The 15,908-nt window shown below is 35.5% G+C and overlaps 2 protein-coding genes across 4 annotated transcripts in view; both read left to right on the top strand.

Moving 5' to 3' along the window:
* Nucleotides 1–7,366, top strand: part of Smash (smallish) — a 56,774-nt gene extending 49,408 nt beyond the window's left edge. For 2 of the 3 annotated variants that reach the window (XM_071785342.1, XM_071785353.1), the window contains 11 exons: nucleotides 1,323–1,643; nucleotides 1,727–1,954; nucleotides 2,071–2,435; nucleotides 2,627–3,011; nucleotides 3,443–3,499; nucleotides 4,001–4,323; nucleotides 4,540–4,780; nucleotides 5,043–5,242; nucleotides 5,493–5,665; nucleotides 5,731–5,895; nucleotides 6,197–7,366. In XM_071785342.1, the coding sequence (XP_071641443.1) occupies nucleotides 1,323–1,643; nucleotides 1,727–1,954; nucleotides 2,071–2,435; nucleotides 2,627–3,011; nucleotides 3,443–3,499; nucleotides 4,001–4,323; nucleotides 4,540–4,780; nucleotides 5,043–5,242; nucleotides 5,493–5,665; nucleotides 5,731–5,895; nucleotides 6,197–6,219 (2,481 nt within the window). In that variant the 3' untranslated portion in view covers nucleotides 6,220–7,366. The remainder of the gene's footprint in view (nucleotides 1–1,322; nucleotides 1,644–1,726; nucleotides 1,955–2,070; nucleotides 2,436–2,626; nucleotides 3,012–3,442; nucleotides 3,500–4,000; nucleotides 4,324–4,539; nucleotides 4,781–5,042; nucleotides 5,243–5,492; nucleotides 5,666–5,730; nucleotides 5,896–6,196) is intronic. The other variant, XM_071785347.1, reaches the window with a different exon arrangement.
* A 742-nt stretch (nucleotides 7,367–8,108) lies between these two features.
* Nucleotides 8,109–15,779, top strand: LOC139817355 (uncharacterized). The gene is made up of 7 exons (XM_071785367.1): nucleotides 8,109–8,341; nucleotides 8,698–10,474; nucleotides 10,737–11,848; nucleotides 12,137–12,250; nucleotides 12,513–12,663; nucleotides 12,881–13,081; nucleotides 14,166–15,779. Exons 2-7 carry the CDS (start codon nucleotides 8,710–8,712, stop codon nucleotides 14,186–14,188), a joined length of 3,366 nt encoding a protein of 1,121 aa, XP_071641468.1. The 5' UTR covers nucleotides 8,109–8,341; nucleotides 8,698–8,709; the 3' UTR covers nucleotides 14,189–15,779.
* The last annotated feature ends 129 nt before the right edge of the window (nucleotides 15,780–15,908 follow it).

Here is a 15,908-nt window from a genome sequence, read left to right as displayed (position 1 = left end):
GTCACACAAGTGCATGGAAGACATTCACACCATTTTGATACACGATTAACGGAGCTTCTTATCCGACGATGCTTTTACTGATGATCACGCATCGCCGCATCCAACAAATTATTTTTTTTGCAATATTCCACGTTAAAATATTCCAAAAATAGCGCCATGCGAAGATTTTGCAATAATCTGCATTCAGTAATTAAGATTACGCGAAGTAATATGTTCCTTTCCACGAGTGTTCGAAGAATCCGCTATAGACGAGACGCTTGTGTGCGAGAGAATATGAGGGATCTCTCGATCGCGTAAATTGTTGTTATTCGGGTCATCGCCCAAAATCAGTGCTCCTCGAGTTCGCGTCGATTGATATCGCAATGTCGCGCCTCGGTACGTTTTCATAAAGGCGCGTCAAATCGCGGAGAAAAGCGCACGTGATTGCGGAGACTCATCGGAGACGTGTAACATTACGCAACGTGCGTCGACCTGGTAAAATGCGCCCGCGTATTCCCACAGCAGGAATTTCACATCTGGTACGCGCGAGACATTCTCCCGACGGTTTTTTTTTCTTTTCGCGCAACCGCTATATACGTGCTGGGAAAATATGCCGATCACAATTGTCGGTGAAATACGGCGTCGAAGTGCATTATATTATGTCATTTAACGATTGCGTCATCCGCGAACGCGGGTCGCGGATGCACGAGCCTCAAATATCTCGCGGAGAGCATAATCGCAACTTGAAAGCGTCGCAATACGATTACTTGTCGTTAGATTTTTTTTTTTTAAGTGATCTCGCACTTATCTCGCGTTAACTAACGAGCTCTCTGACGCTCTCTCTCTCGCTTTTGTACATAGCCGCTAAGTTGATATATATTACGAAACATTTTTCCAGGCACTTCTCAAATAATCGGGTTAATTAGGATGATTAGAAACCGAGAGGCGAGTCGCGATATTTTTCAATTACACAATTTAATCGTCGTAATGTCGCAGTGTCACATTTATCCTCGCGTCACGATTACCCTAATTACTTAATTAATTAGTATAAAACAAACGGATATATTTTTTTTACATATCCTTAGGACGTTAATTAGCCCGTCGAGAGATACGTTTGTATCCTTGAGCACTAATGAGCGCGGTCGGGATACCGAGGGAAGACGATTTTTATCCCTTTAATCAGAATTCATCCGTCTCCGATCTTCGCGAATTTGAGAAACGCTATTCCGAACCATCATCATCCGTCGATTTGCATAGAATGTAGCGTTGCAAAATCTTGGCACACGGCGCGCGATACTGCATTTTACATGCCTCGGCTACACCACGACTCGTCGTCCCCTCAGGAACGGATCGTTATCGAGAAAGCGGACCAAGAGGAGGAGACGACCGCCGCTGCGAATCGCCCGGCGGCTCCCGCAGTCGAGCACAAGCAGCAGGAAACGACGGAGACGTCGACGAGCGTCGGGATGCCCGCCGTCGCTGTCGTCACCATGAAGAAGTGCGACGTCGACGTCGACGTGCACGACGCGCCCAACGCTACGGTCGCCACGCCGACCGCCGACCATCCGCTGGAACGACCGACGAACCTGAGCTTAGCCAAGCAGGAAGTTGGTTCGGTCGACGCACTGAACATCCCGAGTCCAGCCTCGCCGATTTCCAAACAAGTTAGTTACAAAATCACATTGATCTCTTTTGCACAATGTAGAATTTCATGGGACAATTCATAGACGTTCTTTGTTATTTATAGATTCTACCGCTAACTCTGTCCAACGACGAGGAGATAATCGCCGATCAACCTTTCCTTCTGAGTCCGCCGACGAGTGTGGAACCCCCGAAGGAGAAACCACCGCCGCCTCCGGTGGACATCAGCGATGATGAGAATCCTGCTCCGGAGCCGCTCAAGAGATTAAACTCCACTCGCAGAATAAAGAAAGAGCTGCGCACGAGACGCTCGGATTTCCTCGGTATTGAAGGGGTAAGCGCGAAAATCCATCTACTATAGTTTCTACTCGTCTCAGTTGCTGAGTTGCTTCAAAAATAATCGATTTAACTAACAGAATTATACGAGCGTTCTCGACGTTTTGTTAATAGCAGGTCAACGACGACGATCTCGAACCTGAGTTGACGCTAACGAAACCACCGGACATGGCGGCGATTCTTGCCGAGGAGAGACGCATCGAACAACTCCATCGTCGCTCGTACGATACCGATAGTAACTACGAGCAAGATTCGAGCCACGAGAGAGATTCCGGGGTGGAATTAGGACACGTCGAGGACTGGGCGAAGCAGCCTGTTAGCCCCGACATGTCGCAGCACAGCAGACAGAGCAGCGAGCCTTTCGGCGCCAGTGTGACTTCCTCCGAGGAGGATGAAATCACAAAGAAGGAGCGGGAGATCATCGAGGTCCTCGAGAAGGAGGAACAGTGGCGATATGGCGATAATCGCGAATATAATAGGTACGGATAAATTATCAGACACGCAATTTTTTTGCTATTTCCTTTTGCGGATATAAATGTTCAAAAGAGATCTTTTGAAAAATATATCTAAAAGATCTTGAGCTTTTTAAATATCTTTTTTATTTGTTAAAAGAATGCTAGATTTATATTAGGGACGGATAAATCATGAAATACATTGTTTGATGCCATAGTGACTTGGGGGAGAGACTTGCCCACAAACTGCGTGAACTCGAGGAAGAGAAGATGCAGCTGGAGAGGGAGGCGATATTGCGCTGCAATGAGGACGCGTTTCGCAAGAGGGACGACAACGCACGTAAGCAGGAAGATGCTTCCTCACACGAGCAACCGCAACAGCAACACGATGAGACAGCGAAACAGCGGGAGATCCAGAAGCGAACGACGGAGGAGGAAGCGAAGTACGTCGGAGACAAGCGAAAGGACGAGGAGCTTGAGACGCAGTCGGAACAACTGAGGATGCAGAACGAGATCGAGGAGAAAGAGCGGCGAGTCGCTGATGCGTGTCGCAAGGAGGAGATGCGCATCCGAACGATGGAAAGTCAAATTCGCGAGCAAGAGGTAAGGCAAATCCTTCGGTTTTACATTCTTCGAACGCGAGACTAACGAGGAAAAAGAGGCTGATTTTATAAGTAGATAGTGAATTTATAGAACGAGGTACCTATTATCTTCCGAGTATATTCTTTCTGTGACATTTCTGCCAATCGTTTTTTTGTTTTCCCCGGGGAAACTTGAAACTATGCACAAATTTCTTCTAGCCGAGGCACGCATTTTTAACCGATAGCTTGGAAATATTATCCTTGGGGCAATGTTATCTTGATTCTCGTCAATGTCTCTATCCGATCGTATTACTTTTATTTATATATTGAGAAATTGCACAGTAGTTATTATTGCAGCATTGCCCGAAGGATTCGATCGGTTCAGTAGTATGGTGCAAATCAAGTATATAGCGTAGTGTAAATATTGATAGAGGGATTGCTAATTATTCGCAGAGCAAGGCATTGGTCGGTGCTGGGTTGAGCAACAACGAAGATGAATTCCCTTCCGGGGTAAGACAACAGTTGTCTTCACCACTGTTTTAGTCGCTTGTTTGCACGGAACTTTTACATATATAAATATTCGTATAGGAATTCTGTGCATCCCTTTATTACTATCCCTTTTAAATTTCTTTCGGACATTTCAACTAATCTCAGCTTAATTCGATATGATCTCTTTGAATATGTTAATAATATGTTAAACTCACGCGAATAGATTACTCACATAAGAGACGTATTTAATTTTTTATTATTATATTTGCTAAAACGTATAAGTTCTATCGTGAAGGTAACAAATAAAAATTAAAAATGGTTTGAGCTAAATGTATTTATTTATGAATTTCAAAAATATCTAGAGTTTTTGCTGTTTTAATAATAATTGCTTTTATTTAAGAAAAAAATAACTAGAATTAACGCGATAGAAACATTCATATTTAGTATTTTAAACGTGCATGTGAAGAGATAATAAATGCAATCGTAAAGATATAGGTACTATATTATATATTATCCTTTTAGGAAGTGCTACGAGTAGAAAGGGAACTTCTGCAATTGGAGCAGGAAGAATTAAAGAGACAACGCAATAATTTGGCCTATCGCGAGCAGAAGCAGCTTAGGTTGGCAGAACAGTTACAAGAACAGTGGCAATCCTTGCAAGATGTCGCGCAGAATTCTGTTAAAAACACGCAACAATATAAATATCACACGCCCGCAGTAAATTACAGATCTTCGATGCCAAACTTGCAATTTCAAGACGCGCCAAGAAGGAGACCACCACCACCACCGATTCCACTTTCTAAACCACGTATGCTAGATCAGAGACAAAGAGATGTTACAATCAGGTAAATACGATAATAAATCATATTGTACACTCTGATACCTATTATTATATTAAATTTCTCTTAACTATATAATAAGTGTTAATTAAATTATATCTAAATTAAAATGAAATATTTTTATATGACTTTTTATATGATAATAAGACGAATTATCAGGTAAGACGGAACGACATGGTAATTAGTATTATTAAATTTCTTTATTTAATTGGGAATGTGTAGGAATAGCCGTATACCATCCGCGGATTCAATTCCCCAACAAGTAGACGCGTCGATTCGAGAGAGCGCATCGACAACAACACTTGGAAATCACACTGGTCAACAAATGTCCAGGCAGACCTTACAGGCATTAAGCGCAGTACCGCGTCCACGAATTGTTCAAGGTGATCAATGGGTCCAGCGAAGAAAGAGTGACGTGCCAAGAGGTGCTCACGATGTGAACTATCAACATTGGATTATTCAAGTGCGTATTAGAATTATTTCTATTAATTGGCATATATATAAATATTATTTTCTGTATATAATCCTTTTAAAGACGTTAAATATATTACCAAAAGTTTGTTGGAGACTAAATAATTTATTATTTCTGAAATAAGATTTTATTTTTATTAATGTTTTTTAAGATTTAATTTTTCAGTTATTCTAATTTTTATCAAATATTCAGTTATTCTATTAAATTTCTAATAAAATCAAATGCTTGTCTTATCTCAACTGTTTCTCGACAGGAAGCGGAACAAAGGAGGATTAATGAGAGAAACCAACGATCACCGGCGCGAAAATCTCAACCGCATGTAACTGGCACTTCCGTACCATATAACGCTCCAATTCGGACAGATAGCAAACCGCTACCCGATTCTATCATACAAACTCTAACACAAAGGGTACAGAATAAAACGCAGGAGAAACCTCTTTTAACAAGGCGAAGGTACATTTAATTAATATTCGGCAATTTACGAAAAAAAATTATTTTACAAACTATATATGTTATAATATATGCTATGTTATAATATGCTATAAATTGATACTCATTTTTCAGTAATAATACATAAAGAAACAATTTTTTAATGACCAAAAATAATATCTATATATTCTCTAATTTTTTGTTTATATTTGAACTTTCATCTAGACTTTCTTTTCAAAATCTTTATAATTTATGGAAATTATCTTCTTTTCAGGCCGGAGCAAGTTCTCAATCAAGAACATTTGACGGTGCAACATCAATCGCCACAATACACACTGCAGTCTCAAAAGACACAACACGCGCCCATCGCGAATAACAACGGGAATCAGGAAAAAATGCTGAGCGTGAGCGGAAAGAAGAAGTGTTCGCATTGCGGAGAAGAATTAGGTAATATAATAGGCTAAAATTAAAACGTTCTTTCATCGTTATAAATATTCTTGCGATATCCTTAGGTCGAGGCGCAGCGATGATAATCGAGAGTCTACGATTGTTTTATCATATGGAATGCTTCAAGTGTTGCGTGTGCCACGTGCGTCTTGGCGATGGATTGATGGGAACGGACGTGCGTGTCCGAAATCATAAGCTCCACTGCCATAACTGCTACTCCAGTGACGACGGTACAAACATTTAATTTTTACTTAAATCGTTAAATATAATTGTACGATCGAGCGCGTTTTGATTCTGAGAATATTCGATAAAATGCACATTGCCCTCGAAACAACGAAAGAAAGAACGTCTTGAAAATCTCACGTAAAGGTAATTGCCAATATAAAATATATAACTATACAATGTTTATTACATTAAAAGTTTTATATTATAAAAACATAAAAACAATTATTAATGCGATTTTGAACGTACAAATATGCGTCTCGGAAAAATATCCTCATCTGCGAATTTACATTGCTGTCAAATTTTCAGGTGTCAAGTTCAGTTGTGTGTAGAAGCCTGGCGGTTAACGGAATTAACGCTGATCAACTTGATTGTAATATTTTTCGGCTATATCTTAAGATCTTCATAATCGACCGTTTAGTTACCCTTATTTAAAAGTGTCATGTCGACACGCGACTTAAAATAAAATGCGTAAACATAATTTTTTGACAGGTCAAATAAGAAGAGGAAACGTTATCACTGTCCGTCGCGCGGTATATTATTTTCTGTATTTTTTATTCAAGGTAGTGAGTTCACATATGTATGCAATACTGTTACTACCAACTAACACGAATCATACGCGAAGGATGTATATAAGATGTATTTATATGTAATTAGTATAGTGATAAGAAATCATAATTGTTGAGATGGTTTAACTGTGGAATGTAACTGGCGTCACTTTACTGACGCTGTATATTTTTGTAATATAGTTCTCGTACTATTTATACCAGGTATATCTATTTTACAACGGTTATAACAGAATGCGCGCGACTGTTTTTCTCAAGCGAAGTCTTCGATTTCTTTTTCGATCTTTTTTTTTTTCTTCGGAAGCGAGAATAGCGTGAGGTTGAGGTCTCCGCCGAGATAATCAAACTTTGCTCGCTTTGCGGCGTGGCCGATAGTTACGAACAGTAGCGGATCTAGCAATATGCTAATGTAGTTCAAGCTTCAGGAAAATATCGAGACTCCTGACCACGGTTGTATATACAACCGTGCTCCTGACAGACAGATGTGTGCCAATGTCACTTTTTGACTTGAAGTTTTTATTTTGTTTTCTTATAAACTTTAAAAATTTATTTTGTCAAATAATGTCGATCGAGATAAGGTCTATGTTAATTATATTTTTTACGTGTATCCTTATTTCTAAAATATGACTTTTGACATAAGTATTCCTTATGTTAATTAAATTACGCCTACGGATCGAGCTCTTTTTAAAAGACACCCGTAGGAATATTAGTTTTAAATCCGGCAAGAGAACGTAGATCCGCTATTGCGAATCAAAATGCAATTCGTATCGGCACTTCCGCACGCGAGTCTCTCAATCGCTTCTCGCAATTGTGTCGAAGACGTGGTTACATTGTGAAATATTGTAACATACGCGTCTCGTGTTATTAACGTAATTTTATATTATCGAAGAGAATAAATATAAAACAAATATGGGATCGCTGTTCTGTAAAAACACTTTTCCTACCTGTTCTATGAACTTTTCCCTCAAGCGAATCGTAAAATAGCCGATATTTTATTGAAATTTAAATTGTAGTGGCTTTATTTTTTAAAATAAACATAGATGTATACAATAGACTGAACATTGCTATTGAGAGCTGTATACATACATACGGAAGATCTATAGGACAGAGATATGCTTGTGCTGGGGCGCTTTCCTTGCCTATAATTGTGTACATTCTTGGGGAGAAAAAAGGTGAGGAAACAAGGGGAAGCATCCCAGCAAGAGAGCATATACCTTTGTCCTTTAGAAGTTTAGATCTTCCGTAGAGCTCTACAGCTAATGTTCAGTCTATTATATACGTCAATACGTCTATAAAAATGAATTTTATTAATCAAGTTAAACGCCAGCAGAAGCAATAAACGTGATACAGTAACTACTTTGGCCAACTTTGGCCGAGCTCCGATTAACTTAATTTATTGACGATTAATTCAACCGTCAGATTTATAACAAATTTCTAACTGCGTGATTCGTTGTCCCGAATTTTCTTTCATATATCAATTAATAAATCTAATTAGCAGTAATTTCTTCAATTAAAAAAAATAGCAATCAATTAATAAAATTCTAATAACACAGATACGTTAATTAATCTCTTGCATCTCTTCATCCTTCCTCTCTTCTTTTCACGTTGGAGAGAAAAAGAGAAAAGAATAAACAGTCAACGGTGCAAGAAGTTCAGAAAGAACAGTTTGTTCGCCGGCTTGGGAGACCGCCAGCACGACGTAATTACGTGTTTCGTTAATTTCACTATTTATTCGTATTTCGTGTGAAGTAACGCAGATATTCTCGATCAAGGAGATTTTTTTCCTTTTTTCGTATGTATCTCAGAGTTGTATGGAACATCAAAAAGACTCGAGATTGCCAACGGAGTGACGAATTGTCGAGAGTGCTCGAGAGGTGCCGTTTTTGAGGTTAAAAGATCGTTCTTTAATCTTTCGAGAAAATAAACCTTATTTAGAAGCTACGGCTTATCTCTCACGGAGTCTGCCTTTCCTGCGAAGAACAACGCTGTAACGTTTCTCGCTCGGGATTGTCATTTCGCGTTGTTACTGAGAACCGTTATCACGGTTTGATTCCACATGCTTGTGTACGATCGAGTATGGCCCTTCTAACCTCAAATATTTCTATGATAAATTATTACAACCTTTCGAATGACGATTCAATTGCCCTTTTTGCTCGCGAAGACACGCGACATCAGCGAGTTTCCTCCAAACCGATGAGAAAGTCTGTACGCCCTTACCCATTTATCGTTTAATGCTTTTTCAAGTGGTGCACCGCCATGTGTTCCCACGAGACTGTCGCGTGGGAAATCACGGACAACTCCGTCGCTGACAGAATGATCGACAACTCCCTGATACACAAATTCAGGCCGTCGCGGAAGATACGAAGGAGGACGAAGGCGCTCAACACCGAAATAAGGAAACATTGCGGCGTGAAGGATTACAGACACTATACGGAATTGAAGACCAGTGTCCTGCGACATTTGGCACACGACACCGACACCGGCGACAGCAGCAGCCTCACCGACGTCGACTACGATATTATATACAGCTCTCCGTCGAAACGGGCCAAATATGTGGCCAAGAATTCTGTGAGATACAGTTTTACCAGCGAAGAAGAGTGCAAAGGATATAAAAAGACGAGCGTCAAGGCGAAGAGCGGGGGTAGGAGCACAGAAAGAAGAGTACAAACTAAAAAATCACCGCAAGTGAAGTATACTAAAAAATGTATTGATGTAGGCTGGCAAGAAGTTACAAAGAAAAGCAGTAGCACGCCGCCCTTGCGTACAAGTATCTTGGATAATGAAGGAATGGTTTTGAAGGATAATGATTATTGTCATTTTATGGCTGAATCTAGTAAGCAATCTCTTTCCCCAAGACTCCGTTCCCAAAACAGTACATCTAGAATAATGAAACATATAAATGAACACATGAGACAGAATCATAAAGACGCTAATGCAATGGAAAATAAATTAAGTTCCAAAAATAATACGATATCCAATAAGACAAAATCTGTACGTGGAAAAAAGGTACAGAATAACAAAAACCAAAAAGCGACAATGAATGAATCGAATACTACATTTAATTCACATGATTCACATCGTCAACCGTCTCTGTCTCGATCAACTTTAGAAAATAGCAATGATTTTGATAATAAAGCAAATACTCTTGTCCAATCAGAAGATAACGATAGCAACAAATTAACAAGTAATGGAAGCTCGATGAACACAAAGAATTATGACAATACGTGTGCGAATCACAAATCAGAATTGTTAAAAAATGTTAAAAGGAACTTGGTATTGGTACTAGAGAAAATCGATTCTACGAATAATAAGAAAGATATTGAAACACATAAAAGTCTAGAAGATAGATTGAATAATGATCAATTACTTCCAGCTACCATAAGTTTTGATCAACACAGTACGCCATTAAGAAACACAGGACCTAATATGCCTAAGATAAATGATTTGTCACCGGATACTTCATTATTGGACCACCAAAAAGATTCAGGAATTGATGAAGATTCACAAGATAGAATTGTCAAGATTAAAAGATCTAATAAGATTGCAACAAGTCGCAATATAGAAGAAAACACGGAGAAAATATCTATTTCTCCAGAACTAAGGAAGAATGACGAAGTAATTGAAACAGCAAAAGATTGTAAGGAAGCTGAAAAGGATGCACATTTGAAATTTAGCAACGACATTTTAATAGACCAAATCAGCAAAAAAGAGAAGGAGCCTTCTAGAGAAGAAAAAATGAAAAATTCTTTCCAAACAATTCAAAGTGATATAAACATAGATATAAATCAGGAAGATAAAGAAGATGAACATTTTGCAAAAACAGAACATTCAAATAATATTCAAAACCAACAATTGCTATATCCTAAACAAGATTGTATGAAGAATGCTCATTCCGAACCTTGCAATTATATACAAACCGAAGATCATAGAAAAATAAGGAAGTCCTCTGAAGAAGAAGAAATATCCTTTGAATTAAATAAAGTCGATAAGGATACAGAGGTTTCTTCAATTAATTGCGAAGGTAAGACACATTTTTTGAAATTAGAAAATTCGTACGATATTCAAAAGCAGCAACTGCTATTTCCTAAGAAATGTTATGTAAAAGATACAGTAAATCAAGAAAGTATTTGCACACCCAGTTTTCTTACAATAACTTTATTCGAAGGCATAACACATAAGTACAAATTGTCCAATAAGTAATTTATAACATACAGTATATGAATGTGTAAATACTTTTTTGATTCACTGTATATATGTGAAATTTTATTTTAGTAACATTTTAGGCGAAGGTAAAGGACAAACAGACGAAGATAAAGAAGAAAAAAATTTCCCTCAATTAAATAAAACTGATAAGGACGCAAAGACGCATTTAATAAATCAGGAAGACAAAATTTACATGAACCTAGAAAATACACATGATGTACAAAAGCAGCAAATATTACCTAAAGTTATGCATACTGAAATTCTCCATAAAAAATATAAGATAATAAATAAGAAAGATAATGATGTCAAGAGTGATATTGAGACAATTGATGATATTAATATTAATACGGACATCACCAATAAATGTACTCCTATGAAAAAGAATACATTAATACATTGTCCAGATGTTATTAATCAAAATACCGATAATTGGCAAGATGCAGCAATAAATGCGGAAGAAATTGATGCACCAATAGCAATGGAAACTGATAATGAAGAGATGAATGTGAGTTATGTATCGCCTCAAACCAAAAAGCGACTTCAGCAGCAAGCGAGATTGAATTTAGTTGTGAGCAGCGATTCCAGTGAGAGCGATAATGAATATGTAACAGCTAAAACCTCGCGAAAGCATATCGACACTTCAGATACAAGTCGTTGCAGTGAAGACGACAGAAATGATGAAACCAATCACGCTTTCAAGCAAACGGACATTTCGCATAACGAGAACATTTACATACCCAAAAAGGCTATAGTTCCTACAGAAGTAGCGAAATTAGGGTCAACAAATATGAAGGAAGGAATAAAGAAGAAAGCAAAATCGTTAATAAAATGTACATACGAAAATAATGATTTAATTCAATCTACGGCAAACAAAAATTTACTCAAAGAAAAGCAATATTGTGAAAATGTACATGATGATGATCGAAGTAAAGATGACAGTTTTCAGTTAAGAGTTTCTGAAAGTAATGTTTCGTGCAATAATGAAAAATCTGTTACTCAAGTTGAAGGACACAAACAATCTCCTTTATTAAATAAAAAGAACATGTATACCAAAAGTAATGCAAATGAAGAAATAGTGAGGACCGAGTTTGGGACAAGACATAAATCTGAACATGAGCCAAGTGTACGAGCATCAACCAATTTCTGTTCAGACACACATCTTAATATTTCTTACGAGTATAGACCATGCAATGTAAGTAAAATTCTATACATGTGATATTAGAATTCTTCTTATTATATATTGATACATATCTCTACATTTAACAAAATTTTAAACGTTTAAAAAAATAATATTTAAAAAATCAAATGTTTCTTTTTCTTTCTACATTGAAATATATTTCTTGCATATAACAAGATCGAATAAGTTTTGGAATTAATGTATTTAAATCACAACTATTTTTGTTGTGAATTTTGTTATTAAAAAAATATAAAATTTTTAATTTGCAATATTTGAAAACTAATTGATTAATTTTCTTTTTAGTTACAAGAATTAGTTGAAGATCAAGGATTACTTGTGAAAACAATGCCAGCAAATTTTACATTGGCCGATCTTTCTGAGGATGAAGAAGCTTTTATCTTGAACGTTCCAAGCAAGGTATTTTTTTTTATAAATCCTATAAAATGGCAAGCATCTTTGTTAATGCAAACTGTTAACTTTAATTGTTACTCTTTATTTAATTATTATTTTAATAATTTCTATTAATATGTGATGCAACATATAATTATGCAACAAATTTAATTTTGTTTTTTAAAGCAGATTTGTGTAATAGAAAGCAAACTTGTATAATAGAAAAGAAAAAATAGTTTGAAATAAAAATATTATTTTTAGATCTAATTTTTTAATTATTCTATAATAGGTGATACAATGTAATTTGCAAGATCAAGTACTGACATTAAAAAAGAAGTCAATAAAATTCGGTGAAAGTAAATACAGAATCGTGCGCAAAGAAGTGGGTACTACATCTTGTATTTTTGCAACTGGTAAAAAACGGAAACCTTATAAGATAAGTAAGTAGTTTGTGTCGATAAATGGTAATATTACATTTCTCATATTTAATTGTAAAACAAAAGTTAATAAGCTTCTTGAATAAATTTCTAATAGAAATATGTATAAAAAAATAAGTTATTTCTAACGGAAAACGATTTAAAATCTTTTATCTCAGATAATATCCTTTATTGAGTGTATAAGGACTTTCTTTATAACTTATTTCACTTTATTTTGTAGTAAATATTAAAAAAATCAGTACTATTACTGTCCGAGAAAAATTGCCACGAGATTCGAGAAACACAGAAGTATCCAATTCTTATCCTACTGTTTCTTCTGTACTAAAACCAATAAAAATGAACAATCGACAAACAGATGAAGCAGATTCAAAAATGATGGAAGTTTTAAATCATAAGAAACGCAAGCGAAGAGAAAGTTCAGGTAAATGAGTTATTATTAATTATTACAACGTACTCTCTAATAAATATATAATAATAACAATAATACTTATTCACCATACATTACACATGTTTCTAGACACAATTTTACAATCTTTAAATTTCTCTAAATATTGCACTTGTGTTTTCTCTTTTAACGCTTTATACTTTGCATATCTATCTTTTACACTTCATTTTTTTATACTCTATTTTCTCATTCGTGCATATTCGCGTTCTATAACATTAATTCTCTCTTTCTCCCTCCCCCTCTCCCCTCTCTCTCTCTCTCTCTCTCTCCTCTCTCTCTCTCTCTCTCTCACTCACTCACTCACTCACTCTCTCACTCTCATGATTTCCTCAATCTCTATTCCCAATTCTCTTTCCTTCCCTATAACTTACCCAACCATTCTTTAATTTCTTCCCTTACTAATCCCCTCATTTCCTCACATTTTTACATGTACTTCACACCTCCTCTTCTATCTCATATACCGCATATTTCTCCCTCTCCACATATAGTGTCTCTTTTATTTCCAATATTTCCACATTTCATTCTCGCTCATTGTTCTTTGTCCTTCTCTTTTATCCCTTTATCCCTCCAATATGCTTCCTGCCTTATTTCTACTATTCAGTATATAAATATTACATAGTGAACTAATTATTATTGTTCTATTCAAAATCATTTGTCCAAGAATTGTGTTATCAATTAACCTTCCATCTGTATACGTGAGTCTATGGCGTCCGAGCCAAAATGATATCTGCTCGTAACTGTAAAACTTAGAAGCCTGCCAGAAAATATTAAATAAATGATGTTTATCGAAATGACTATGAAATCGTCAACTACAGATCAACCCATGTAGACAGATGTTTCGTGAATTTTTTTTAGATTAAAAAAAATACAAGGTAGAGAAAAATAGCGTTGAACGTGACCCACGTATACACTCCGAGGGTGTAAAAAAACGAAGAGTTAAAAGTTTATTTTGTTTATTTTATGTATCGTTTTTTTTCTTAAATAAGTAATTATTAATAAGAGTAAAAGATAGGCGTGCAAAATTTTTCACCGATCTGATATAAAAATAATATTCTTTCAGGTTCTGAAACTGAATATTTGTGATGACTGATGAAGACAGGACAATTAAAATTTTTTTTTATTTATTGCAATTTATTTCTAAAAATTAAAAATATCAACGAAAAACGAAACTGAAAGCGTTTGATTACAAAAAAAATTTATTAAAAACATTTAATATCTGAATACTTTACATTGCATATATAATGTGTGTAATCTACGTGCGCAACACATGTATATGAAGAGAAGTCACCACGCTCGGACATGAGTAATAGGACTGAGGAAGATTACATTGCGGATATTAATGGAAATCTCTCACAATTGGATCCTAATAAAGGAATATTCTTAAATTGTATTCAATTTATCTTATCTTCATACATATCGTTTAATTTGTAATATCTAATATAATTATATAATTCGTAGAATAGCGTTTATATTTAATTTATACATAACGAACATGCTATTTGTAAAAAAAATAACGAAAGTTTCAAATATGAAAGGTTTATTTAGTTATTACTGTGATATTATCATGCATACTTACTATTTATATGTTATTATTAGTTTATATAGAGCATATATAAATATATATATATATATATATATATATATATATATATATACATATACTACGTATTGCATAGAAATAAGGAGGAACAAAAATTTATGTCAATTATATCTACGTATAGAGTATGTAGCATTCGTTTATTAAGCTCCATCTACATTTATCGTAACGCTTTAATCATAAGCTATCGTGGTCATAAGGAAAGAGGCTATCGTAAATATTGTGTGTATATATAAAATCGCAATATGTATAAGTTGTGTCGCACAACAGCAAATGGCGAAACATAATATCAGGAGCCAAGTAGAGCTGTTATGACGAGCGTTACGATTAACATTACGATAGATGTAGATGGACCTTTAGACAAAAATATGAAAAGATTATGAAGAAAAAGTACAATTCAAGAGATGCGTGTTTTATACAATAAGTTAATTTATGTAATATTACATTAAAATGCTCAGTTCACGTACATATTATGTAGCAGCGAATTTAATATATCTAATTGTAAAAATAATTTTCAATAATAAATGAACTTTCAGATGTTTTACATTAAATTTCAATTTATTATTGAAATAAATTGTGTTAAGTGCGCTAAGAGTATGTTCGACTCTGTTGATTGCAAACCAATAATGGAATTGCACCATTATGCAAGAAATACTCATATTACATTTTCTACATACTCCTTTACTTATACACGGTATCATTAAGAAACGGCGGGAGTCTCTTGTAACACGCTAAAAAGTAAGGTAACTTTTTTTTTTTACAATCAATGCGACAGATTTTTCTCAAACTTTTAGGGTATTTTATTATACATTTTAAGAGATAAAAAATTTTTTTTGTTAAAAAATAATAGTTTTGTTAGGAACTATGGAGGTTACGAAGTCGCGGTCTCGTCGCCGGAGTTGTAAATCGGCGGGCGTTATAGCAGCTAATGTACTCACCTGAAACAAAAATAAAAAAAATTTTCTTATTCTCTATAAAATTACGTCGTCGATGAACCTAAAAAAGAAGGTAAAAGTGCAAAATTAAGGAAACGGTGGGACTTAAAAAAAAGTTGCAATTTTGACAACAAATTTTCGTTTTTTTTAAGTCCCGCCATTTCCTTAATTTTGCACTTTTACCTTCTTTTTTAGGTTCATCGACGACGTAATTTTATAGAAAATAAGAATTTTTTTTATATTTTTATTTCAGGCAAGTACAACAGGCGCT

Source organism: Temnothorax longispinosus, chromosome 1 (assembly GCF_030848805.1).
Source record: "Temnothorax longispinosus isolate EJ_2023e chromosome 1, Tlon_JGU_v1, whole genome shotgun sequence".
Taxonomy (NCBI): Eukaryota; Metazoa; Arthropoda; class Insecta; order Hymenoptera; family Formicidae; genus Temnothorax; species Temnothorax longispinosus.
This window is presented reverse-complemented; position numbering and strand designations above follow the sequence as displayed.